The sequence below is a fragment of the Perognathus longimembris genome, chromosome 7, assembly GCF_023159225.1.
Source record: "Perognathus longimembris pacificus isolate PPM17 chromosome 7, ASM2315922v1, whole genome shotgun sequence".
NCBI lineage: Eukaryota > Metazoa > Chordata > Mammalia > Rodentia > Heteromyidae > Perognathus > Perognathus longimembris.
Genome location: NC_063167.1, coordinates 16,300,910 through 16,328,576, shown reverse-complemented (window position 1 = coordinate 16,328,576; position 27,667 = coordinate 16,300,910). Strand labels below are relative to the sequence as shown.

General features: G+C 48.2%; 1 protein-coding gene and 1 long non-coding RNA gene across 3 annotated transcripts in view; one reads left to right on the top strand and one right to left on the bottom strand.

The window, feature by feature from the left end:
- The window catches only part of Arid1a (AT-rich interaction domain 1A), a 91,176-nt gene extending 81,885 nt beyond the window's left edge, over nt 1-9,291 (bottom strand). For both annotated transcript variants that reach the window (XM_048350582.1, XM_048350583.1), the window contains exon 1: nt 7,718-9,291. In XM_048350582.1, the coding sequence (XP_048206539.1) occupies nt 7,718-8,851 (1,134 nt within the window). In that variant the 5' untranslated portion in view covers nt 8,852-9,291. The remainder of the gene's footprint in view (nt 1-7,717) is intronic.
- On the top strand, nt 1-27,545 carry LOC125354767. The gene is made up of 3 exons (XR_007211538.1): nt 1-1,414; nt 21,470-21,475; nt 27,504-27,545. It is a non-coding gene; the product is annotated as an uncharacterized LOC125354767 (long non-coding RNA).
- The last annotated feature ends 122 nt before the right edge of the window (nt 27,546-27,667 follow it).

Genomic DNA, 27,667 nt, shown 5'->3' with positions numbered 1-27,667 from the left:
CAGCACCCAGGCCCTGATTTCAAGCCCTATGACAGACCAAAAATAAAGCCAGAAGTGGAGGTATAACTCTAGTGGTAGAATCTCAGCTTTGTGCAAAAAAGTCAGGTGAGACTATGAGGCCCTAAATTCAATCAAGTCCCAGTACTCACATACACACAAACAACAAAAAAATCTATGAATCCCCAGTATTGTACTGACTCAGGAACTAAAGATTCCCGTATATATATATGCTCAACTTACAGGGTTTTTGTTTTCCTTTCTGGCATTTCAAAAATGCAAATCCACCCACCCCCCCAAAAAAAAAAAAATCTTTCCCTACAACAAACCTTTCCCTAAGCAACAAGTTTTAAAACAAAAAACCTCATAAAATAAGCTTTTAGAGCACACTCTATTGAAACTTGGGTTAACTTTCCAAACTTCTGTTGATTTTCACTATGTGACTGCAACAGATATAATTCAATGTTTCATATATCCTAAACTTGGCACAAAACTAAAGCCAGAGATTTCCTTTTACTGAAGCATCTACTTTCAATCTCCTTTAGAGCACCTTAAGTTCCCTACCACCCCCCCACATACACTACCCTCTTCCCTATCCCTATGTCTTTTATAGGCATGCTATTTTATCCTACTACTTGAGGTGACTAGCATTATCTTTGCTTGAAAATTCTGTTTATTAATTTGCCCGTCAAACATTCTATAGAGCCGTTTACATCTCACTACAGAAACCTCTTGGGTACATATTGACAGCTCAGCAAGTATTTACACAAAGCTCTGAAACATTTGGTTCCTTCAGAGAGGAAGAAGCTGCTGTGTCGAGTAGCGAATTACCAAATACCTTTCCTTCTCTTTTCCCTCTTTTATGGAAGGAAGCTTCCCTCTAGCATAACTCCCATATGTCTAAATTACACTTCTAAACTACTAAGCCAGAAGGTGAAAGAATGGAAATTCAGGTGTGCCGGAGAAAAGAACGAACAGCATTTTCAAGACCACATGCACGCAAACCATACCACATAGCTTCTTAAACCAAAAGTATGGGAAAAGATACATATGCCTATAGAATTGATCTTGGAGCAGTTAGCTTTTCCTGTTCTAGGCTCAGGAACTTTTGCTCTTCTCTTAGCAAAACTTAGAGGGCAGTCCAGGCACTCAGATTTCAACCAACTGCCCAGGTACCCAGACCTGCCCAAACTACAGTAAGAGTCTCAAGAGTTAAATGTCACCTCTCTCTATACACTAACTAGAGTGTTAATGTTCAATTCTATGTCTATCTACTCCCTATTCCACTCCCAAGTATAAAGCCTCCCGGGCATATCTAGAAGCAACTATTTTTCAAGTCTTGCCTTAATGAAGTCTACTAAATTTTTCAATTACTGTTCAGTGTTTTAAAACCACCACCCAATGGGGATATGGCCTAGTGGCAAGAGTGCTTGCCTCGTATACATGAGGCCCTGGGTTCAATTCCCCAGCACCACATATACAGAAAATGGCCAGAAGGGACGCTGTGGCTCAAGTGGCAGAGTGCTAGCCTTGAGCAAAAAGAAGCCAGGGACAGTGCTCAGGCCCTGAGTCCAAGCCCCAGGACTGGCAAAAAAAAAAAAAAAGAAAATACTATCCTTGGGCTGGGAATATGGCCTAGTGGCAAGAGTGCTTGACTTGTATACATAAAGCCCTGGGTTCAATTCTCCAGCACCACATATACAGAAAACGGCCAGAAGTGGCGCTGTGGCGAAGTGGCAGAGTGGCAGAGTACTAGCCTTGAGCAAAAAGAAGCCAGGGACAGTGCTCAGGCCCTGAGTCCAAGGCCCAGGACTGACAACAAAAAACAAAAATAAATAAATAAAACCACCACCCAGGGCTGGGAATATGGCCTAGTGGCAAGAATGCTTGCCTTGTATACATGAAGCCCTGGGTTCGATTCCCCAGCACCACATATATAAAAAACGGCCAGAAGGGGCGCTGTGGCTCAAGTGGCAGAGGGCTACCCTTGAGCAAAAAGAAGCCAGGGACAGTGCTCAGGCCCAGAGTCCAAGGCCTAGGACTGGCAAAAAAACAACAACAACACTAAAACCACCACCCAGGCCTATAATCCTAACTACTCAGGAGGCTAAGATATGAGGATCCCAGTTCAAAGCCAGTCAGGGTAGGAGAGCCACTGAGACTCTTATCTCCAATTAACCACCAGAAAACTGGATGTGGGGCTGAGGCTGAAAGGGGTAGAGCAACAGCCTTGAGCAAAATGTGCTTACAGACAGCACCAGGCACCCAGTACAAACTCTACAACCAACAAAAAATAAAGTAAGATAAAACCACTAGCCAGGTAGAATGACTAATGAAAAACATTAGCAATTTTGAGACAATAGTCTTGGAGGGTTTTTTCTATAAAGGTGCACAGACTGCTGTAGCACCCACTTGTTCCTAAAGATACTTGAGGAAAATGGCCTTGAGGAAATAAAAGACTTTGAGTTCTTTAAGGCCAAGGGAAGTTCAAGACCCAAACTGATGTCAATGAAGAAGCTTCTTCAAGAACAGATACATAGTGTCACAGAATAAAATGGTGATAGATCTACCAGCTTCATTTTCCCTAAGAAGACAAAGAGAAAGCAAATGACTTGCCCCAAGTCAAGCAGCTTACTCTGAAGTTGCCAATAGAAATTAAATTGCCACCTTCCTCCTTTTCTTCTGAGAAAGGTCTTTAACTCTTCACCACTATGCAACATATAACTTAAGCGTGCATCAATAATGATGATGACCAAACAAAAAGGAAAAACAGATAAAAGCAAGGGGAATCCAGACTGTTTCAGAGCAGTCACTGGCAATTCACTGGCAGGAAATAACTATTCAAATGACAATTTTTATTATCATAATGTAACCATATCTGTCCTCTTGAATTTTGAGATTTGAAGCCAATCAATAAAACCTATTGGAGTAATAGAAAGGAGCCCAGTTCATCCTTTGTTAGCCTATTCCCACATTTTTAAAAAGCCCACAAAAGCCAGGCTCATACCGACAATAGTTACTCAGGTGACATCTGAGGATTGTAGTTCAAAACCAGCCTGGGCAGGAAAGTCCATGAGACTCTTCTCTCCAAAAAAGCAACTATGGCTCAAGTGGTAGAACACCAACTTGCCTCGAGCAAGAAAGCTCAGGGACAGCACCCAGGCCCTCACAATCCAAGCCCTAGGGCTGGCACAAAATAAATATCATACTAACTTGAGAGGCATATTGTAGTGTACATCATATTCTACAGGAGTCCAACACATGAATGTTTAATATAATCTAAGACATCCTGTTAAAAATAGGTGCTGCTTGTCACGGTTACTTTGTATAACACACAAAGGAAGGAACTTTTTAAAAGTCCTAAAAGATCAATTCACAAGAAATTAATCTGGCTGCTTTCTTTCTTTTCACACCACCATCCCAACCCAACTCCTATTACTTCAGTTCTCTCTTGAGCAGGAGAAATATGAAGCCCCCAAAAATCAAAAGTGCTACAACAGTGAAGTTTTTCTGGTCCCTCCTACTTGAGAGAGATCCAAGAATCCTGTATTTCAGCCAGCTCATAATTTGTGCCAGTAGGCATTCCCATAATAAATCCAGGATTCCTGTATGTTTCCCAGGGACTGGAGAACATCGTTTGATATTTCCACAGCAGAAACTAACAGCCAAGCTTGTACAATCAAACCCAACTCAATTCCAAACTATTTATTGCATTCCATTTTTTATCATCATCAACGAATAATATTCTTCCAGGTGTAACTGCTGAAAGTATCACAAGAAGTTCAAGTGACCAGACTAACCCCAAAGGATTTCATCAGTACCAGGATTCACACCTGTACTAATAGATACTGCATTGTCAGTTACTTTGTATCACACCAAAAAACCTAAGAAAGCCTGAAAGATCAATTCACAAGATACCAATAATATACCTGCGAAAGGGTTTTTTGTTGGCTCAGATCATCCTCACTCCCATGAAAAACACATTTAATCCTTACTTTATAAAGACCAAATAACAATTATCACCCAAGCTACAATAATGATGTGTCTGGAACATATATCTGAAAAATATTTATCTAGAACTGGGATAGAAGGGAACCAGTTCTTACACAAAAATACTTAGGAGTACAGCATCATATAATCTGACAGGTAGAGGATCTCAGAACAAATTATGTCCCTCACAAACTTTTCCTAGTCTACCATCTTACAACTGAAAAAATTCACAAGCCTAGGGCTGGAAATATAGCCTAGTTGCAAGAATGCTCACCTCATATACATGAAGCCCTAGGTTCGATTCCCCAGCACCACATATGTAGAAAATGGCCAGAAGTGGCACTGTGGCTCAAGTGGCAGAGTGCTAACCTTGGTCAAAAAAAAGAAATTCAAAAGCCTAAAGTATTGTCTCTTACACAAGGGTGTGTGTGTGTATGTGTATGTTTATGGACGTATGTATAAAACCTTTCTCTAAGCATGTGCCAGTGGCTCGGGCCTGTAATCATAGCTACTCAGGAGGCTGAGCTGAGGATCACGGTTCAAAGCCAGCCTAGGCAGGAAAGTCTGTGACTCTTATCTCCAATTAACCACCAGAAAACTGGAAGTGGCACTGTGGTTCAAGTGGTAGAGAACTAACCCTGAGCTGAAGAGCTCAGGGACAAGCCAGGCCCAGAGTTCAAGCCCCACAACCCACCAAAAACCTTTCTCTAGGCAGGCAGTGGTAGCATGCGTGCATGTGCATGTGTGTGCATATGTGTGTGTGTATGTGTGTGTTTTAAGATCAGGGTTTGAAGCTAGCCTGAGTAGGAAAGCCACTAAAAGTACCAAATAAAACAAAACAAAACCCTGAAGTGGAGCTGTGGCTCAAGTGGTAGAGCGCCAGCCTTGAGCAAAAGCAGCTCAGGACAGCTCTCAAACACTGAGTTCAAGCCCCAAAATTGGCACAAAAAATAAAACACAAAAAGCCTTTGTCTAAATATACCCATACCAAGAGACTTCAAATATTTTGCTTTTAACTGGACCCTGATATACCCCAATCATTTCCTCTAATCTTTTTCTTTTTTTAAACAAGTCCTGGGGCTTGAACTCAGGGCCTGAGCACTGTCCCTGACTTCTTTTTGCTCAAGGTTAGCACTCTATCACTTGAGCCACAGCACCACTTCTGGCTTTTTGTTTCTGTGGTGCTGAGGAATTGAACGCATGGTTTCATGCATGCTAGGCAAGCACTCTACCACTAAGCCATATTAGAGGGACTGGGAGTCCTTCTAATAATTAATTTTTAAGAAAGGTAAATTTCTGCCAGCAGCTGGTGGCACAGCCTGGTAATCTTAAGATACTGGGAGGCTGAGATCTGAGGATCACAGTTGGAAGAAAGTCCATGAGATGCTCATCTCCAATTAACCATTACAATTCAAGAAATGGAGCTGTGGCTCAAATGGTAGAGCACCAGCCTGGAGTGATAAAAGCTAAGGAACAGTGCTCAGTCCTTGATTTCAACAGTACTTCCTCCCACCATGTGTATGTATGTACACACATGTACACACATGCGCACAGGCGCGCACACACGCACAGGAAAGGAATGAAAAGGAAAAATTTTTAGGCAAAACAATATACATTATAGATTGATCAGAGATCTCTGGTCCTTTAATACAAAACATCCTCTAGGCAACAAAAATGAGTAAACAAACAAATAACATTTCCCTACTTTTCATCCAGGTTAGATGCAGTGTAAGAGGCACATAGCTCTATGCCCACTAACAGTTATTTTCAAAATTCCCAGCTCAGTAGAGATTAGAAAAGAAATGTAATTAAGGGATTGGGAAAGAATACAGCTAATTAATTATTTTGTTACAAGTGAACAAAATCTCAGTACAGAGGCACAACTGCTGGGAATGGAGGCCCCCAGGAGCTTTTTGTCCCCACTTTAAAAGATCCATGATTCCATGGAATACTCAATCAATATTCCAGACCAAAGCATTGATGAAGAGAGTAGGTATCTAAAAGTTGCAAGTCTAGTGTCCTTGTAGGTCATGTCTTTTTGTTGGTGGTTTTTTTTTAATCTTGAGGAGGAGGAAGGAAAAGAAAAAGAAACATAAAATACAGAGGGGAAAATAAGCCAATCTCTATTTGCTGACTTTAAAACGATTGATGACAAAACAAGATTTTTTTTTGTTATTCCAGGAATAATAAATTCTATCAAAACAAGCCTTTAAGAAATAAGCCAAAAATTCCTCTGTGAAGATCAAGAAAGATACCGGTTTCTTTTTAAATTGAGCTGCTCCCCCAAAGTTCACTTAACAAAAGAAAGTGTTAACAAGATTCTAGATGTAAACAAAGAATGAGGCCACCTTTGCTTAAAAGAGAACGGAATGCTTGAACCTAATATAAGATTGTCAGAAAGCTCTCAATTCTAAACAAAAATACTAACAGAAACACATTCTTTCCCTATACAGATCTCACATTTGATACTCAATTTAAAAAGTCAGTTAAAATAATCTCAGTTCTGCAAAGTGAACAGTGTCAAAATTACTCAAGACAAATGCATCTTCAGAGCCATCAAAGAAGTCATTTATGCCATCAGGAAAGTCACAAAACCAAAACAAACAGCAAACCCATTGTAGAGAAAAACTCAGCTACTGTTCCAACAACACAGAATCTATTTCAGGCTGCATAAAACATAACAAGCAAAATAAATCCAAGGTACAAGCAAAATGCCACTGCCTCCTCTTTTGTTTCGGGCACAATGTAACAAGGGCAGCCTGTCTGGGGCTCTGCTCCTGCTGATACAGTATTGCTGCTTAAACCTCCCTCCTCAAGGTCACAGCCAATTTCAGCTCTGAAATAAAAGGCAGATAGTGGCAGCAATGGTTTGGGTTATCACTGGCAGAAAAGCAGAGTGTAAAAGTTTATGAGCTCATCAGGATTGTTGTACCATTACATCAGAGGCAATTATAAATGGCCAAGAGCAGGAGATGGGGAGCCAATCAGATCACAGATAGGATGTCAACCTAAGACCAACTGTCTCCTGGCTTTGACAGAAGGATTTTACCTCCATAATTCAAATCCCAAACCAAAGCAATCTGCACTTACTACTCCAATCACTCAGCTGTTTACCAGCACTTCTAGAGAGGAGCCCAGGCCACTGGGCCGGCAGAGACTAAGACAGGAGATGGCCGGGGCTGCCCTGGGTGAACCACAGCCGGCCTCTAGCTGCCCCCAAGCAGGCCCCTACCCTCCCTCGAGGTCCCCCCGAGCCTTAGGGGCCCCTCTTTGAGAGTACACATGGGGGAACCGCCTAGAAGAAGGCAGGGGGAACAGAGAAGCGCCAAGCGAGCAAGGACACGTTCGTTCAACTCCCGGCCTCCTAGCACTGCCTACAACCCCAATCTGAACCCCCAACACCCTCTAGATCGACCAGGCCTTTCCGGATCCACTTTACCTCGCACCCCCCTGAAGACCTCAGGACTCCGAGGGGACCCAGGGAGAGGGAGAAGCAGGGTACACACCTCTGGAAAAGCCCCACACAAAGGCTGAAACGAGGGAAAGAGAGGAAGGCAGACAGGCAGCCATTTTAAGAGAGAAGAGCCAGACAATGGCAGCTCCCCAGCAGTGGGGGCTCGGGCCCGAGGGGGACCCCACGGCTTGTGGCCTTGCTCCCCGCGGCCGCCACCCACCTCCCCCAACCGGGCCCCACTCGCCCCAGCCCCCCAGCCCCAGCCCAGCTGTGTACCTGAGGGGTGCGGGCGAGCGGCTGCCCCCCGCCGCCACTGCTGCTCCCGGGGCTCATGGGCGCGTGGTGGCTCCTTTGTTGGGCCCCTCCCGAGGCGGCCGCTGCCGCCGCGGCCGCCGCCGCGGCAGCCCCCCAGCACTGCGAGGCCATGTCCGCCGGGCCCTTGCCCGAGCCCCCGTCCTGGGGCCCTCCGCCGTAGTCGCCCCCGGGGTAGCCCTGGTAGCCCCGGGCCGAGCTGGGCGACGTGAGCAGTTGGTTGAGGGTGGGGGTGGCGGTGGGCTGGGGAGTTCCCCCGCCGGCCGCTGCGGGGCCGCCTCCCCCCATGGCCCCGAAGCGCTGCTGAGCGAAGGACGACGACGACGAGGAGACCGAGGCGCTGGAGGAGGGAGGCGGCTTGGAGCCGGCGGCCGCCGCGCCGGAGCCCGGAGTGCCACCTCTCGGGGAGCTCAGCGCGTAGGCCTGGGGGGGCGGGGGGTAGGCGCTGCGGTTGGGGTAGTAGGAGTTGTACTGGTGGTTGGGGAAGCCGTGGTCGTGCGAGTTCTGCTGGGGCCCCGCGTAGGGCTCCAGGCCCCCGCCGCCGCCGCCGCTCTGCAGCGCTGCCAGGCCAGGGCTTTGTTGTCCGCCATGTTGTTGGTGGAAGACGGCGGCCGCCGCGGCGGCGACGGCAGACGGGCTCCGGCCGTAGGGCTGCCCGAAGCCGTAGGCTGGGGGCGGCAAGGCGGCCGCGGCCGAGTGAGGAGGCGCCCCCACTCCGTCGCTGCTGCCGCCGCCGCCGCCGCCGGGCGGCTCCGGGAGGTTATTGTTCAGGGAGGGCCTAGGGCCCGCGTTCCCGTTCGAGTTCTTCAGGTCCGGCTCCGCGCCGGGCCCGCCGCCGCCGCCGGCTCCGCCGCCGCCGCCACCCCCATTGCTCTCGGCCCCGTCCTGCAGCTCCTTTCCCAGCGGCTGCGGCGGCCCCACGGCGGGGCCCTCGCTCTCCGGGCCGGCGGCTGCCTTCATCTCCCCGCGCTCGGCCGCTGCCGCCGCCTCGCCCCCCGCCTCCTCCCGCTGCTGCTGCTCGGCTTTCTTCAGCTCCGAGGGCGGCGGCGGCGGGTTGCCCAGGCTGCTGGCGGCGGCGGGGGCGACCTGCGCGGCCATGATCCCCGCTGTCTCGTCCGCGGAGAGACCCGGCCCTGTCTTCGTCTTCTCCCCCCTCCCACCCCACCCCGGGGCCGAGTCCCCCCGGGCTGCCCTCCCCACCCGCCCGGGCGGGCCTCGCGGGGCTCCGCTGCTGCGCTGCGCTCGCTCGCTCGCTCCTCTCCCTCCCGCCCCGCCGGCTCAGGCTCCGGGCTGGCGGCGGCGGAGGAGGAGGAGGCGGCGGCGGCAGCGGCCGAGGCGCCGGCGGCTCAGCGGCTCCCGGCTCTGTGGGCTCGGGACCCGGCTCTCCCGGCTCATTCCCCCCAAGCCCTTGCCTGGGAATGAGGGGGGCGGTGGAGGCTCCGCTCCCCAGGGCCTGGCCCCGCTGTGACTCTCCGCTTTCTGCTGCCGGAGAAAGGAGGAGGGAGGGAGGGAGGCGAGGGGGAGGGGGCGGAGGGAGGGAGCGGGGGGAGGGGGCCCGGGACGGGCGGGCTGGAGGGCGCGCGGCGGCAGCCGGGGCGCCGGGCGGCGGCGTCGGAGCGCGCGGGTCGGGCCGGCGCCCTGCCTCCCCTCCCCGGCCGCGGCGCGGGCCGGGCCGAGGCTGCTGCGCGGCCGCGGGCGGGCGGGCGGGCGAGCGGGCGGTCGGACTGAGCGGCTAGAGCGCCCCGCTCTCCTCCGAGTCCCCCTCACTCCGACACGAGGCTCAGCACTGCCATTTTACCCAGCGCCGTCGCGGTCGCCTGCAAAACCCGGAGTGGAGCGCGGAGCGGGCGCCGGCCGTGGAATGGACTCGCTCCTTTTCCCCTTCACAAAGGAGGAGGGGAGAGAACGAGCCGCGGCGGCAGCGGCAGGCCTGCTGCCTCTTTTCGCTCGGCAGCGCCGCCGCCGATGGTTTCGGGGAAAACCTGGCCCGGAACCCGCGTCTCTCCGGAGCCTGCGCCCGCTTCCCCGCCGGTGCTCCGATCCTCGCCCGGCCTGGCCTCTCCCCGCCGCCGCACCGAGCGGAGCGGGCTGCCTGAACTTTACCCGCGCCTGCGAAATCGGCCTGAACCCGAGGCCGCGGCCGCCCCGGCCCAAGCCGGACCCCTGGCACCGGGCCTGGGCCCTTGGCCGCTGCTGAGCACCTCCAAGGCACTCTTCTTCAAAGACTTACAGACCTGCTCCAAAGACCCAGCGGAGCGAGCCCTGCCCTTCACGCCGGTGGCGAGGACTGGTCATTGTTCGGACTATCCGTTTTCTCAGTGCCCTGCCCTCATTAGCCAACCCTGACAAGGCCCCGAGGGCATGAGGTCCGGATTAGCCCCATTTTACAGAAAGGCGGGAGGAGACTGCCCAGGTCACTTAGAAGTCAGAGGGCAGAGGCTAGTGGCTGTGAAAACAAGTGAAGTACCCAAAGCTGCCTCCTGTCTACTTGTACTTTAAAAAAAAAAAAAAAGTGAACAAATCCAACAATGGGAATGGGGTGTCAGGTCTGAAATCAAAACTGGTCATCTCCCCACTGACTTAAAATGGTGGCCATGGAAGCTGCTCTGGGGGCACGGGAGAGTCCTCTGCGAGCCCAGGCCCCCCACTTCCTAAGGGAACTGAGCCCACAGTGACCAACAGTCCCAGTCTCCAAAGGCAGTAAACAGTCCACGAAAGAGACTCCAGGCACTGGCCAGAACCTGAGTGTTCAAACCACTCCATAAGAGGGTTGCCACTTTGTGTTTAAAGAAAGAAAAGGCACAGTCTAACCGGCCACTAGGAAAACCGATGCTACTCAGATTTGTCTTCAATTGTTCACTGTAAAGATTCTTGGAAGTTTACCCTTCCGTCCTAAGAGACCCTAAAGCCAGGTTTATCTGGAAAGACCAAGGTATGCACACGTACACACACACACACACACACACACACACACACACACCTTGTCCCAACTCCAAGCCCCACCAAAATCCCAGCAGAGCCCTTTTCTCTTCAGGCTGACTTGGAGTGCTCTAACGTGACCAGCCTGGGAAGTCAGGATTCCAGATTTCCACCAGGCCAGCATCACTAGACGCCAGCTCCCCTTTCCCTCAGATTTTTAAAATGGAGACTTCATGGCCTCAGACCATAATCTTAGAACTTCTAGATTCTGCAGGTTCCCTGGAGTTCTGAGCAGGTCACCAGTCACTGTAAATAATTCCAAAAGCTTGAAATCATTCCTTACTCTCAAGAAAACTGAGAGCACCCTGCATCACAAAGGCAATCTTCTTGAAAAACTAGAGTGGGGGGGGGGGGAACACCTTCCCTATCCTGTAAGCCAAGAACCAAATCAGCTTAAAAAGTAGATGGGACTGACTAGTATGGGCCAGTTCCCTCTTTTCATGCTCCATCCTCAGGGGCAACAACTCTCCTGGTGCATTAGGTCCTAGAAACCAAATTATAGGCTGCTTTATAAATGGAGCTTTGCTATTTAATCAACTGCCTCGGAGCTGGCAAACAGTTCTGAGTCCTGCACACAAATGAGGAATTTTTTACATGCAATTACCCTGCCATTTTCTTCAGAGCTGGAGTGTAATGGGAAACCTGGAGCCCAGTGAAAAATCTGGAAGCCAGACTGGATTTATTTGTCTGCAGAGCGAGCCCTAATTCCTTTCCTTCCACGGTTGTGAAATATGGAAAGCGCCAAAAATCCTTGTTTCTACACGTGGGCACGCTGTTTTCAAAACAGTCACCATTTTAATCAAGCAATAGGTAAAGTGCACACAAAAAGGAAAGAGCGAGCGGGGCGTCAGGCAGGGTCAGGGGAGGTAATGTGGGATGGCTCCTTCCTCACTTTTCCCCCCCTCTAGATCTTCGGGGGTCTCTCCCGGGCCTATCTTTGCCAACCCACGCCCCGGGACGAGGGACTCGCGAGCCGGGGAACTTTCTCCGAACCCGGCCCGCCCGCTCTCCCGGGGGCGGTGGGAACGGGGAGGCGGGGGAGGGGAGGCCGGGCACGTGGCCGGCCCGGGCCGCGGGACCGGGCGCGGGGCCGTGGGTCCTCCCCTCGGCAGAGCTCGCTCTCTCTCTCTTTCTCTCTCTTCCCCCCCCCCCCGCCCCGGCCCCTGCCTTTTAACCCCACACCCGGGCAGTTCGGGAATCCCGGCGCAGATTTGAGGACGGGGACGGGGGCCGCGCGCCCCTCGCCGCGGCGCCGGGGCCGCCGACAGCCCGATGGCAAACGCGGACCGAATCGTTGACATGGAAACCGGACTAAAGTCTCGCTCGTTCGCCCTCGCCGCAGAGTTCTTATCGCCCAGCTCGGCCGGGCCGGCCGACCGGCGCCCGGCAAACCCGGACCGGATCCGCGGCCCCGCGGCCCGGACGGAGCTTCGGGGGCGCAGGAACTTCGGCGGCCGCGGCGGTGGCAGCCGAGCCCGGGGGGCGGGGGGCAGGGCTGCCAGAACCAACCGGCTGAAAATGGCAGAGGAGGTGCTCTCGCCGGCCCCGGCTGCACCGCGCGCGTGGATTGGGCTCCAGCACGAAGGCACAAGCCTATGAAAACCCCACACAGTCAACTGCAAAATGTGGAAGCGGGGCCTGGAGGGAGGCAGGCCCGGCTCGGGAGGAAGCTTTCGACTGCGGGCCGGGCGTCGCGCGCTCGCCCTCGCGCCCTCGCCCGCCGTGGGCTCCCCCCCAAGTGCCCGGCACGCGGAACTCCACCAACAAAAGCCGGGACTCGCCTCCCACGAGGGCCCTCGGCCCCCACTCCACCGGAGGAATCCCGTTCTGAGTTCCGGGGCCCGGCGGGGGGCGGGCGGGCGGGCCGTGGGGGGCGGGGGGGGGGGGAGGCGGCGCCGCGGCGGACGCCCAGCCGGGCGCTCCGGAGCGCGTGCGAACCGGAGCCGCGAGTTTGAGCAAAAGGGCAACTGTGTCAGCGGACGGGAGCCGGGAGCGGCGCTGAAAGCCCGGCGTGGATCTCCGCCGGGAGCTGCCCGCGTCGGAAAGTTTCCAACTCCGCGCGAAGCAGCGGCCCCAGCGGAGGCTTCGGGAGCGGCGAGAAAGTCTCGCACCGCCATCTGACAGCGAGCCGCAAAACTTTGGGCTGCCTGTTAAGCGAGGAAAGTGGATTGAAGCGAGGGGCGAGGCGACTCCTTCGGCTCCCGGCTTCCAAGGCGGGAGCCGTAAGACGCGAACTGGATCCGCGCGGGGAAGACGGGGCTGAGCCCGGCGAGGCGGCCGCCGCCGCCGCGCGGTCCGGCACTCGAGGTTCCCGGGGAGCCCGAGGCCGCCGGCCTGCGGGGCGGGGCGGGGCAGGGCGGGGCGCCCGGCGGGGAGCCCCACAGGCCCCTTCCACGCCGCTCCGAAGCCTGCCTGCGGGAGCGTGGGCATTTCACAGTCAGAAGGGACACAGTACGATAAATGGTTTTTTCTTCCTTTTTCTTTTTTGGAGGGGGGCGAGGGGGGGGATACTCCTACTGAGGCTCGAATGCGGGGGCCTCGGCCCCTCGAGGCTACAGCTCCACCAGTTGCACTACACCTCCAGTGCCCCGGCTTCGGGCTATTTAATTGGAGATGAGAATCCCATGGACTTTTCCCGCCCCAATTTGGCTTCAAACCACAATCCTCAGATATCAGCCTCCTGAGTAGCTAGGATTACATGCGGGAGCCTCCAGAGCTCCCTCCTGAGAAGCATTCATTTCTGATTGGGCCTATGGAAAAAAAATTATATATATATATATCGGGCATAAATCAACCAGCTTATCTTTTACCAATATAAATATTACCTTACTCACCATGTCCCCCAAAATGAAAATCAAGAAACAAGTAGGGTTCAGTGGTAGAGTTCTTGCCTATCATGAGGCCTGAGTTTGATTCCCAGCAGTGCAAAAAGTGAATCACTTAATAACAGAATAAAACAAAACCAAAGGTACTTGCAGGTTTGGTTTATGGCTAAAATACAGCTGCCAGCATCAATCCAACAGGAGGAAAAAGGTAACAAATTCTAATAGGGTAGATACATCTTCTCATTCACCAAGCTCACTGGTGATTTAACCTAATGTTTATTTATTTGTGAAGACTGACTAAAACTACCGCTAATATTTAAAAATGAAAAATAAGGACTTGCTGGGCAAATAGGGATTTTTTTATTTCTCTATTTTGCTTAGTCTAACTGAAGATTTTTATTTTTATTTATTTTGGGTGCCAGTTCTGGGAGCCTAAACTCAAAAGAGTTTCATTTTCTCTCTCAGCTTTTCTGCTTAAAGCTAGCATTCAACCATCTAACACATCTCCACTTCTGGCTTTTTGCTGATTAATTGGAGATAAGAGTCTCCTGTACTTGTCTACCCAGGCCAGCTTGGAACCCTGATACTCAAGATACCTCCTGAGTAACTAAGATTACTGGAGTGAGCCTTTGGGATGGGATTCTCTTAAGTGAAGATTGATATTCAAGAACTAACACAAAAATAGTTTTTCAAAAACCTACTTGGCAAAGAGCTTGATAGCCACTTCATAATCCATCAAAAGAGAAATATCAGTTTTGTACTTGGTACTTATGATACTAAACTGCTTTTAGATGTGGAGGGATAAGCACCAACAATATCACCCAGAAAAAGGTAAAGCCACCAATCTTAATACAGAAAGGAGATGGTTGCTCAGAATAAGAAGACTGTTGTTTTTGACTTCTCAAGGAGATTGCTTTGGTTTTGTATCTATCTGTAAAGCTAACCTAGGAAATTTTCACACATAAAATGCATGTAAGAACCTGGTGCTGCTTTTTCATGTCTATAATCCTAGCTACTCAGGAGGCTGAAATCTGAGAATCACAGTTCAAGGCCAGCCTGGCAAGAAGGTCCCGCCACTCTTATTTTCAATTAACCGTCAAAAGGCTGGAAGTGGAGATGTGACTCAAGTGATCAGAGTGCTAGCCTTCAACAAAAAAGCTAAAGAACAGTGCCCAGAGTCTGAGTTCAAGGCCCAGGACTGGCACATACATACACACACAAAAAAATGTGTATGAGACCGCTCTCTCTCTCTCTCTCTCCCTCTCTCTCTCTCTCTCTCTTGCCTATCCTGGGACTTGAACTCAAGGCCTGAGCACTGTCCCTGACTTCTTTTTGCTCAAGGCTAGCACTCTACCACTTGAGCCATAGTGTCACTTCTGGCTTTTTCTATATATGTGGGGCTGAGGAATGGAACCCAGGCCTTCATGTATGTGAGGCGAGCACTCTACCACTAGGCCATAGTCCCATCCCCTTTTCTCTTCTTTTTTTTTTTTTTAATTTCAGGGTAGAAAAGGAAAATCAAATATTCTAGGCAACTCTTTTCACCCATGTGTATATAAAGGTTTTGAGTTTTTTGTTTGGGCTTCTGGTTTTTTTGTTTTTTTTTTTTGGTTGTGGAGCTTGAACTCAGGGCCTGGTAGCTGTAGCTGTCCCTGAGCTTTTCTGCTCAAGGCTAGCACTCTACCACTTTGAACCATAATCTACTTCCAGTTTGTTGCTGGTTAACTGGAGATAAGCCTTTCACTTTCCTGCTCAGGCTAGCTTTAAACTGTGATCCTTAGATCTCAGGCTCCTGAGTAGCTAGGATTACAGGCATGAGCCACTAGTGCTCAGGTATGAAGTTTTTTTTTTATACTGCCATTTTACTGAGATAGGGAAAAGTCAGGGTGTAGAAGTTCCCTCACAGCAATTCTGGAATGGACTTTTTTATGCCATCACAAATCCTGTAGGAAAGAGTTGAAATGTGAAGTAAAAACACATTGAGGTCACAGACAAATTAGAGGAAGACAGGCATGCTGTCCTATGAAATAAGTAATTAGAAAAGAAAATGTGGGGACTTGGGAATGTGGCCTAGTGGTAGAGTGCTTGCCTTGAATACATGAAGCCCTGGGTTCAATTCCTCAGTACAACATATATAGAAAAAGCCAGAAGTGGTGCTGTCGCTCAAATGGTAGAATGCTAGCCTTGAACAAAAAGAAGCCAGGGACAGTGCCCAGCCCTGAGGTCAAGCCCCAGAACTGGCAATAAATAAATAAATAAAGCACATGTGGGCCAAGTCACTGATGGCTCGTGATTGTAATCCTAGCTACTCAGGAGGCTGAGATCAGAGGATCCCATCATTTGAAGCCAACCCAGGTAGATGAATCTGATTCTTCTAATTAACCACCAAAAGACTGGAATTAGAATTGCAGTTCAAACGTAGAACAGATAAAGCTAAGGGACAGCACCTAGGCCCTGACTCCCAGGGCCCTGACTTCAGGCCCTAGTACCTACAAAAGGAAGGAAGGGAGAGAAGGAGGTAGGGAGGGAAAAGAAAGGGAAAGAAGGAAGGAAGGGAAGGAAGGAAGGAAAATGTGCACATGTTCCAGAGAACACCTCAGCACAACCACCCTAGGCTTTATATGGTAGAATCAAAAATGCCCAAAGCAACCTACTATCAGGCATCAAGACAAGAAGGGAGTGGCCTTCAGGAAAGCATCCTGACTGGATCTGACCAGAGTTCAAACTCATCTATCCCTACAGAAAACAGATTCTTCTAAAAATCAAGTGGACCACAATTTTGTGTAAAGCCAGTCCGGATCACTCTGGTTAGCAGTGGTGGTGGTGGTGTGGCGCTGCACTCCTGAGAAAGAACTGAGCAGGGATACCAAGGGAAAGCTGCCAGGAGTTACAGAGAGTTCTGGCACTTTTCCACATTATCATTTCCTTTCCTGAAATGTAACAACATTGAAACTGGATTCGGAAGCCACTAGAGGGGTTCAGATAGAAGAGCAGAAGGTTGGTTCTTACTGGCTTCCTCAAAGAAGCCATGGAGGCCATGCGGCCCTCCCAGCCTTGTGGGAGAGAGAGAACAGGAGGCAAAGGAGGAAATAACCCAACACATCCCGTCTAGCTTAACCAACAGCCCATTAAAAAACATAACTGAGGGCTGGGGATATGGCCTAGTGGCAAGAGTGCTTGCCTCGTATACATGAGGCCCTGGGTTCAATTCCCCAGCACCACATATACAGAAAACGGCCAGAAGTGGCGCTGTGGCTCAAGTAGCAGAGTGCTAGCCTTGAGCAAAAAGAGGCCAGGGACAGTGCTCAGGTCCTGAGGCCAAGCCCCAAGACTGACCAAAAAAAAAAAAAAAAAAAAAAAACGTAACTGAGGGCTGGAAATATGGCCTAGTGGTAAAGTGCTTGCCTCGTATGCATGAAGCACTGGGTTCGATTCCTCAATACCACATATATAGAAAAAGCCGGAAGTGGCGCTGTGGCTCAAGTGGCAGAGTGCTAGCCTTGAGCAAAATGAAGCCAGGGACAGTGCTCAGGCCCTGAGTTCAAGCCCCAGAACTGGCAACAAAACAAAAACTTGACTGACACATACATACACACACTCCATCATCTACAACTGAAACTTTCATTCCTTTTTTTGGCCAATACAGTGGCCAAACCAGCTTTTTGCTGGCTAATTGGAGATAGTTTCATGCAGATTTGTCTGCCCGGGCTGGTTTTGAACCTCAATTCTCAGATCTCAGCCTCCTGAATACAAACAACTCTTTAACAAATCAGGGCTGGGAATGTGGCTTAGTGGTGGAGTACTTGCCTAGCCTAGCTAGCATGCATGAAGCCTTGGGTTTGATTCCTCAACACCACATAAACAGAAAGAGCCGGAAGTAGCACTATGACTGAAGTGGTAGGGTGCTAGTCATGAGCAAAGAAGCTCAGGGACAGTATCCAGGCCCTGAGTTCAAGCCCCAGAACTGGCACAAAAAAAAAAAAAAAAAAATATATATATATATATATATATATATATATATATATAATGTCATGCAACATTGGACACTATTATTTTCCCTAAACACCAAACCCAAATATAGATTTACACACTTTTTAGTGACCCCTTTGACCACAGAACAAAGACCAAGAGTTCAATCAATCATAGCTACCTAAAACTATGGACACTATCTAGCAAATGTGTTCATACCTTTAGTCCAAGTCCAGAATGTTCTAGGTTAAAAAGAGATTCCTTGACTCCACACCTACCCTTCAGTTCAGTTCTTTAGGATATAAGAGCATCTCATGTTTGGAAGATGGAATTCTGAAGAAGTTGAGGTGCTACATGGCCTTAAAGAAAATACTCCCTAGGAAGAAGCTTAGAAGTAAGAAGGTTGCAACCTGATTGGCTACTGAAGATTGTCAGTAACTTATCATTAGCACAGTTTGTCACTGCCAATTAACTATAGAGAGGTTAAATGGAAACCATTTTACACCTGGGCACTGGCAACTCACAACTGTAATACTAGCTACTCACAACTGTAATACTAGCTACTCACAACTGTAATACTAGCTACTCAGAAGGCTGAGATCTGAGGATTATGGTTCAAAGGCAGCCGGGACTTCAATAAAAGACTCTGATCTCCAATTAACTAGAAAAATGTCAGAATTGACGCTATGGCTCAAGTGGTAGAGCAGCAGTCTTGAGTGAATAAGCTAAGTAACAGAACCCAGGCATTAAGTTCAAGCCTCAGTAACTACACAAAGGAAAAAGAAAAAAGAAAACCACTTTATAACCATAGCCAAGTACTGAAGATCAAGGGCATGCAGTTTCCTCCCTGAATACTTCTCTTTCATAATGAAGCAACTTTACCCTATGCACCTGCTCATCTTCAGCAATCCTTGACTTGCACATGTGGCTCTGACCCAGTTTTCCACCTAAATCTGTCTTCTAGAGGCTCAAAAATCCTGCAATCATGTTATTCTTTCAACTAGAAATTAATAGTATGTGTATTATCACTGAAAGATCATACCAAAGCCATATTTATAAACTGTGAAATACCTGTTCTTTGCTTTAACTCTCTAATGGAATATTTGTAAATTCTATAGACGTGGCAGGGTCTTTTTAGTTTTCTGTTTCTTGGCAGGAGAAATTTATAAAGTCCCATGATAAAATTCACTGGAAAACTCTGTAGTACAGCAGTGACAGGACTAAAGGCAATAAAAAAAAAGGAGGAACAGCCATGCTGAGCTACAATCACTCGTTGACATCACTTCTGACTGACTGCGTGCGACCCATATTCTTAGTGGTCTGGTAGCTGAAGATGAACTAATTTAGGAAGTTCTTCACCATTGCACATACCAGGCTCCCTCTTCACCAAGGCTATCACACACATGTACACTCTTCTGACATCAGGCTTTGGTATGTGATGCCAAAATACAAGAAATACTCAACAATAGGAGAAGCCATTTCTGGCCAATTGAAAACAGAAAGAATCTAATAAGGTAATTTTTTCTTGTTTCTTTTCTCTTTATTTATTTATTGCCAGTCCTGAGGCTTTAACTCAGGGCTTGAACACCTGGCTTCTTTTTGCTCAAGGCCAGCACTCTACCGCTTGAGCCACAGTGCCACTTCCAGCTTTTTCTATATATGTGGTGCTGAGGAATCGAACCCAGGGCTTCATATATGGTAGGCAAGAATTCTACTTCTAGGCCACATTCTGAGCTCTATTTTGTTTTCACTTGTACATTTTTTTTCCTGTACATGTATGTCAATATTACAGTATTACAGCCTGAACTCATGGCCTGGGCTCTGTAACTTAGCTTTTTTGTTTATGGCTAGCATGCTACCCCTTGAGTCACCAGAGCTCTACTTCTGACTTTTTGGTGGTTAACTGGAGAGAAGTCAAATGGACTTTCCTGCCTGGGTTGGCTTTGAATCTCAATTGTCAAATCCCAGCCTCAGGCTCAGTGTGAGCCACTAGCATGAGGGTTCTATACTTTTTTTTGCAAGTACTGGGTATTGAACTCAAGGCCTCCCACTCTTGTGCAGCTCCCCTCTCTCCTCTCAGTTGGTACTATACTACTTGAGTCATGCCTTCATTTCTAGTTTCTTTTTTGCACCTGTCCTGAAGCTTGAACTTGGCCTCGGCTCTGTCCCTAAGCTTCTTTTGCTCAAAGCCAGCACTCTACCACTTGAGCCACAGCTCCACGTCCCTGCAGAGGCTGGCACTGAAACATGATCCTCAGATTTCAGCATTCTGAGTAGCTAGGTTACAGGCATGAACCTCTGGCACCTGGCCTACTTCCAGCTCTTTGCTGGTAAATGGGAAATAAGAGTCTGTCATATTGGTCTACATATGCTGGTTTTGAACCTTGATCTTCAGATCTCAGCATCCTGAGTAGTTATGATTATAGGCATGAGCCACTGGTGCCCAGCCAATTTTTATACTTTTAATCCTTGAATAAACACACACACACACACACACACACACACACACACTGCATATGACTATACTTTTTTTTTTTTAAAGTATCCACAGTTCATCACACTTCACAGTTACTGGACAGGATTAAGGTTATACCAAACATATTCTGCACTGCCATTTTCCAAATCTAAATGAAGCAGAACAAAAACATGGAAAGGAGTTTACAGGAATGGACAGTGTAGACACAAAAATTCTATGAAGTGTTCCTCTGGGAGGTGAGTGGGAGTAAGGGAGGATGAGATAAAAGGAAGATTTGAAGAATTATGATCTATTTAATATCTAGGGAAGGAGCCTACAGTTTGAACCTCAAACATTTGAGACAAATGCCTCAACTTTCATTCTAAGGTTTCCCAATGGTTATATCCATTTACACACTATAATGACTAAGACTTTGAATAGACTCACAAAATCTCGTCATAAAGAGAAATAGAAAAAACAAGGAAGAAGCGAAGACATAGCAATTTTTGTTCTATGAGACCTTAAGGAGACTTTGATGAGTACCTTGGGGTTAATGTTATAATTATCAAGGGTGGTCTTATTAATATTTTTATTATGCTTATACTCAGGATTATACTAAAGTTTCCATTTCCCCTCAAGGAGAAGAGAGTTAAGGTAACTTCTCCATTTGCAATACACACACACACACACACACACACACACACACACACAACTTTTCCCACAACTCTTCTTTCTCTCTCTCTGTTTTTTGTCCCTAGGTCACTCAGACTTTCACATTGGGTCATACTTAGAATAAGTAGCACAAAAATGTCCACCATATGCAATTCCCACCACACTGGCTGTTAAGCAAGCTTAGACTCGTGCGCACAGAGCTGTGTTTATGCCTGGGATTCCTGCATGGCTTGACACCCAGTGCTCCTAAGGCAGATACATAGAATTATGAGACATTTGTTCTACCTATTTAGCTGACTGTGGGTTTATAATGGTCTTTGGTCTTTGTAACAAGAGAAACAACTGTCTACCAGAATGAATGGCTAAGATGCACCAAATCAAATCATGCCCTTAATTGGACAGACAAGAAAAGCAAAAGCAAGCCTGACTTGGGAGTCCATTTAATTGAAGCCCTTTGAGAAAATCCTGGTGTTGGAGGAAGAAAACGAATATAGTCTTCCAACCTTTTGATCCTTGCTATTGAAAAGACTAGATGGTATCTGATGTTTAGATCCGTGTTAGGTGGGTTTCAGAATCAGTGGCCTGGGAAGCCCCAGACCCCCAGCCAGCCAGCATTTCCTCACTCCCTCAGTGTGTGCCGTGTCCCTCCCTCCCAGGTGGCTGTTCCTCCCTCTGTCAGTACAACACAAAGCAGAACAGTTTACCCAAGAAATCCCAGACACTTTAAGCTATGAAAAATACATAGATCCCCTTGCTTTCTTTCTCAAGTTTGAAAATATGTATTCAGTAGACTTTTGTTTAAAAAAAAAATGCTAGGTGCTGGTGGCTCATGCCTGTAATCCTCGCTACTCAGGAGGCCAAATCTGAGGATCACAGTTCAAAACCAGTCCAGGCATCCAGGCACTGGTGGCTCATGCCTAGAATTCTAGCTATTCAGGAGGCTGAGACCTAAGGATCACAGTTCAAAGCCAGCCTGGGCAGAAAATTCCCTGGGAGACTCTAATCTCCAATTAATCACTCAAAAAAAAAAACAGAAGTGGGAGCTGGGAAGGTGGCTTAGCAGTAGAGTGCTTGCCTAGCATGCATAAAGCCCTGGGTTCAATTCCTCAAAGCCACATAAACAGAAAAAGCCAGAAGTGGCACTGTGGCTCAAGTGGCAGAGTGCTAGCCTTGAGCACAAAAAAGCTCAGGGACAGTACCCAGGCACTGTCAAGCCCCACAACCCACAAAGAACAAACAAAAAGAATAATCCAGGCAGAAAACTTCATGGGACTCTTATCTCTAATTAACAAACAAACAAACAAAAAGCCTGAGAAGAGGTATGGCTTAAGTGGCTGAGTGCCAGCCTTAAGCAGATATGCAAAGCAAGAATTTAAGGTCCTGAGTTCACTCTCCAGTACAGTCACAAAAAGAAAAGAGAAAGAAAGAAAAGAGGATCATGAGGCAAAGCCAATCACAGCAAAAGATCAAGATCCTACCTGAAAGGAAAAGAATAATCTAAAAAGCAAAAAGACAAGGGATGTAACTCAAGTGGTAGAACATATGTCTAATAAGTGCCAGGCCCTGGTACGGCCATGAAAAGAAAATGTTGGCAGAGGATTAAATTGGCAAAAACAAAAAAAGCATTTTTAACATTTTTTAAATGTTTATTTTATTTTATTTATTTATTTGGCCAGTCCTGGGCCTTGGACTCAGGGCCTGAGCACTGTCCCTGGCTTCTTCTTGCTCAAGGCTAGCACTCTGCCACTTGAGCCATAGCGCCACTTCTGGCCATTTTGTATATATGTGGTGCTGGGGAATCGAACCCAGGGTTTCATGTATACAAGTCAAGCACTCTTGCCACTAGGCCATATTTCCAGCCCTATTTTTAACATTTTTTTAAATAGAAGGAACAGGGGCTGGGAATATGACCTAGTAGTAAAGTGCTCGCCTCGTATACATGAAGCCCTGGGTTTGATTCCTTAGCACCACGTATATAGAAAAAAGCCAGAAGTGGCGCTGTGGCTCAAGTGGTAGAGTGCTAGCCTTGAGCAAAAAGAAGCCAGGGACAGTGCTCAGGCCCTGAGTTCATGCCCCAGGAATGGCAACAAAAACAAAAAACAAAAAATAAAAATAGAAGGAACAAGCCTAACACTGGTGGCTCAGGCCTATAATCATAGCTATTCGAAAGGGCTGAGATCTGAGGATCACAGTTCAAAGCCAGCTTGGGCAGGAAAGTCCATAAGGCTCTTATCTCCAATTAATCACAGAAAAAGCTGGATGTAGAGCTATGGCTGTGTGGTAGGGGGCTAGCCTTGAACATAGGAACTCAGGAATGGCACCCAGGCCGAGAATTCAAGCACCCGGGGGAGGAGGAGGAGGAGGAGGGGGAGGGGAGGGGGAGAGGGAGGGGGAGGGGAGGGGAGGGGGAGGAGGAGGCAAATTTTAGTAATGTTGCATGCCAGAAACTTGTCTATGACAATTAACATATGTTACATCTTCCAGAGTCTAGGAAAACCAGAGATGAATTCGGCCTAAAAGTCAAAAGGAAAATGAAAAGCCTGGTGCCAGTGGCTCACTATAATCTTAGCTAATCAGGAGGTTGGAACGAGGAGGATAGAAGCTTGAAGACAGTGTAGGCAGACTAGTCTAGGAGACTCCATCTCCAAACATAACTAGTAAAACGTTCTGGCGGGAGGTGTGGCTCAGGTGGTAGAGCACACACCCAGCAAGCAGGCCAAGTGATCACAAGGTCCTAAGAAGAAAGAAAAAGGGGAAGAGAGGGAGGAGGAAGAGTCTATCTCTAACACATTTGGAGGAGAATAATCCATGGAGATGATCCAGAGAGAATGACACACCTGGGTACAGTCCGTGTGGCTGTCTGGTCCCAGGTCAGATGACCTCAGCTAGGAAGCTACATTCATTACTCTAGCCATGCAGGATACCCGTGATGTTATTCCCCTTGCAGCATCAGGAATCCCTGTTGTATTGGGAGCTATTGAAGAGCAGCAGGATTTCCCAAATTGCCTTACGCTATAGGCTTCTCCCAAGGCCCAGGCATTAGGGGAACTTGCCTCTCCTCCCTTCACTTGTGCTCTACTTTCTTTTCCTTATTACTGTTATTTTTCTGGACCTAGGGCTTGAACTTGGGGCCTGGACACTCCCTGGCTTCTTTTTGCTAAAAGCTAGCATTCTACCACTTGAGCCACACTGCCACTTACGGCTTTTTCTGTTTATATGGTCCTGAGGAATAGAACCCAGGGCTTCATGCATGCGAGGCAAACACTCTACCACTGAGCCACATTCCCAGCCCTCTTTTCCATATCTTAAAACAATTTTTTTTTTTTGAGGTAGAGTCTGGCTATGTAGTCCAGACCGGCCTTGATTCACCATGTAGCACAGGCTGGCCTTGAATGCGGTATCCTCCTGTCCTAGTGTCCAAGGTGCTGGGATTATAGGCATATAATACCATACCCAGGGCTGGGAATATGGCTTAGCGGTAGAGCACTTGCCGTGCATGCATGACGTCCTGGGTTCGATTCCTTAGCACCATATAAACAGAAAAAGCCGGAAGTGGGGCTGTGGCTCAAGAGGTAGAGTGCTAGCCTTGAACAAAAAGAAACCAGGGACAGTGCTCAGGCCCTGAGTCCAAGCCTCAGGGCTGGCAAAAGAAAAAAAAACACCCCAAAACAAACAACACCATACCCAACTTAAAGTGTGATTTCCACGGTTCTCACAGAGCCTCTCAGTTTGAAGTGTGATCTCAGAGCATCACCTTGCACCTTTTTAGACAAATTCAGACTCCACCTCCAACCTTTTGAAATGGAGTCTGCATTTTGACAAACTCCCAAATGGATTTGTGTGCAGATTAAAGTTTTCAACATACCGGGAGGGATGAATGATTCCAGATTGCTATTGAAGCTACCTATGTTTTCAGGACCAGAAAGGTAAAAATGCATTCACTTTAGAACCTTTCCTCTTGTCTTTTTTTTTTTTTTTTTTGTCAGTCCTGGGGCTTGAACTCAGGGCCTAGGTGCTGTCCCTGAGCTTCTTTTTCGTTCAAGCTAGCTCTTTACCACTTGAGCCACAGCACCACTTCTGGCATTTTCTGAGTAGCTAATTGGCAATAAGAGTCTCACAGACTTTCCTGCCTGGGTTGGCTTCAAATCGTGATCCTCATCAGCCTCCTGATTAGGATTACAGGCGTGAGCCACTGGTCCCCAGCTTTCCTCTTGTCTTCAACTAAATGTTCACTAGTCATTATTTTTGTCTATTATAGAGTTCATTTTTACATGCTAGAAATGAAACCCACAATCTGGTACGTACGTGCTAGGCAAATGCTCTACCACTGAGTTACTTCCCTAGTTTTGTTTTTTTATTTTTGGCAGTACAGGAGTTTGAACTCAGGGCCTTGTACTTGCTAAGCAGGCACTCTACCATTGAGTCACACCTCCAGCCACATTTTTTGGTACTGGTTATTTTTGAGATAAAGTCTCTGGTCTCACTTCCTGCCCAGGTGCATATTTAGACCACAGTCTGCCTATTTTAGGTTTTTCGTCAGAGCTGGGATGACAGGCAAATGCTATGAAGCTCAGCTTCTTCCATTAAGATGTATTCTCCTAGACCTTGCTGCCAAGCTGTCTTGGATCAGCTCTTCTCAAATTCAGCCTCTTAGATAGCTAGGACGACAAGTGCACATCATCACCACAACCAACTATTGACTGAGAAGTCTCTCAAACTTTCATGCTAAGTCTGGTTTGGAGCTAAGATCCTCCCAATCTCAACCTCCCAAGTAACTAGGATTGTGGGCATGAGCCACCAGTGCTCCCTAGTTTTTATGTGTGCTTGTGTGTATACATGTTTGTTGGTCTTGAGGCTCAAACTCATGGCCTGGGCACTGTCCTTGAGGGTTTTTTGTTTTGTTTTGTTTGTTTGTTTGTTTTGCTCAGGGATAGCAGTCTACCACTTAAGCCACAGCTCCACTTACAGCTTTTTGAGGTAGTTAATTGGAGATAAGAGTCTCATGGACTTTCCTGCTATGAACTGCAATCCTCAACTCTCAGACTCCTGAGTAGCTAGGATTATCACCAGTGCCTGGTAAGCTTTGTGTGCACGTGCGTGCATGCGTGCGTGTGTGCATGTGCTGGTCCTGGGGTTTGAACTCAGGGCCTGGGAGCTGTCCCTGGTCTTCTTTGGCTCAAGGCCAGCACTCTACCACTTGAGCCACAGCACTGCTTCCGGACTTTTCTGAGTAGTTTACTGGAAATAAGAGTCTCATGGACTTCCCTGTCCAGGCTGGCTTTTGAGCTGTCATCCTCAGATCTCAGCCTCCTGAGTAGCTAGGACTACAGGCATGAGCCACCAACGCCTGGCTTTATTTATTTTATTTTTGGCCAGTTCTGGGGCTGAACTCAGGTCCTGAGCACTGTGGTTGGCTTCTTTTTGCTCAAGGCTAACACTCTGCCAACTTGAGCCACAGCACCACTTCTGGCCTTTTCTATATATGTGGTACTGAGGAATCAAACCTAGGGCTTCAAGTATACAAGGAAAGCACTCTTGCCACTAGGCCATATTCTCAGCCCCTTTATTTTTTTTAATACGAGCTTTGATGTATAATTATAATTCACTCCTGAAAGTGTACAATTCAACGATTCTTTTTAAAGCATATTCAGTTACGTGACCATCACCACAATCAATTTCAGAATCTTTCATCTGAAAAGGAAGAAACTCCATCCCTTTTAGCCGTCACCCTCCTTCCTCTCCAGCCTCAAGCCTTAGTCAACAATTAATCTACTGCTGTCTCTATAGATTTGCCTAGTCTGGACATTTCATAGTAATGGAAACATATGAAGTGTGTCAGAGCAGTCTTTTTTCTCTCATTACTAACTACCCTAATAAAGAGTCTTTCAGTGGAATTCTTTCGCCTCCCCCTCCCCCCCTCCTCCCTAGGACTTAGCAGCTCAAGTGCTGCTGGCCCTTGGCCAAGCTTCCTCTCCAAGACACCTGCAGGCACACCCAGTGCTGCCACCTTATGCCCATTTCTTGAAATAGTGGACACTGGGTTGGGCCCAGTCTTCCTCCCAGAGAGCCCTGCTCTTTGCTACTTTCACAGCAATCAAGATTGTGACAAGAGGCAGAGAAAGAAGCACATACTAGTGCATGTGGAGAGCAGCACAACCTTCCAGTCTCTTCTTGGTTCCCTCTACTGTTTCTGCCCTGGCATGTGTCTGCCTGTCCTGGGCTCACGCTCACTTCCCTATGCTGTTATTCTTCGTAAAACTTTTCTTTTCTTTTCTTTTCTTTTTTTTGCTAGTCCTGGGGCTTGAACTCAGGGCCTGGGCAGTGTCCCTGAGCTTCTTTTGGGCTAGCACTCTAGCATTTGAGCAACAGCACCACTTCTGGCTTTTTCTGTTTAATGTGGTAATGAGGAATGGAACCCAGGGCTTCATGCATGCCAGGCAAGCACTCTACCACTAAGCCACACTCCCAGCCCACGACATACTTTCCAATCAGTTCTTTCCTCTCTTTCTCACTTTCCTCTCTTCTCACTTCCTAAGGGCACAACAGTAGTGTATTTGAATGGTGATTATTTTTAGTTGGTTGTATTTAATAAAAACAACAGCATCAGCCATCCAGGAGCCAGTGGCTCACGCCTGTAATCCTACCTACTCAGGGTGCAGTTCAAGGCCAGCCGGAGCAGGAAAGTCAATGAGACTCTTATCTCCAGTTTACCACCAGGAAACCGGAAGTGGTGCTGTGGCTCAAGTGGTAGAGTGCTAGCCTTGAGCTGAAGAGCTCAGGGACAGCGCCCAGGCCCAGAGTTCAAGACCCACGACTGGCAAAATAAAGAAATAAATGTCAGCCAAGAAAGGTGGTTCACACCTATAATTCTAGCTACTCAAGAAGCTGAGATCTTATGATTGTGGTTCGAAGTCAGCCCAGGTAGAAAAGCCAGTGAGATTCTTCTTCCCCCTCCCTGTATAGGTCAATGGGGTTTGAACTCAGGGCCTGGGCGCTGTCCCTGAGCTCTTTTGG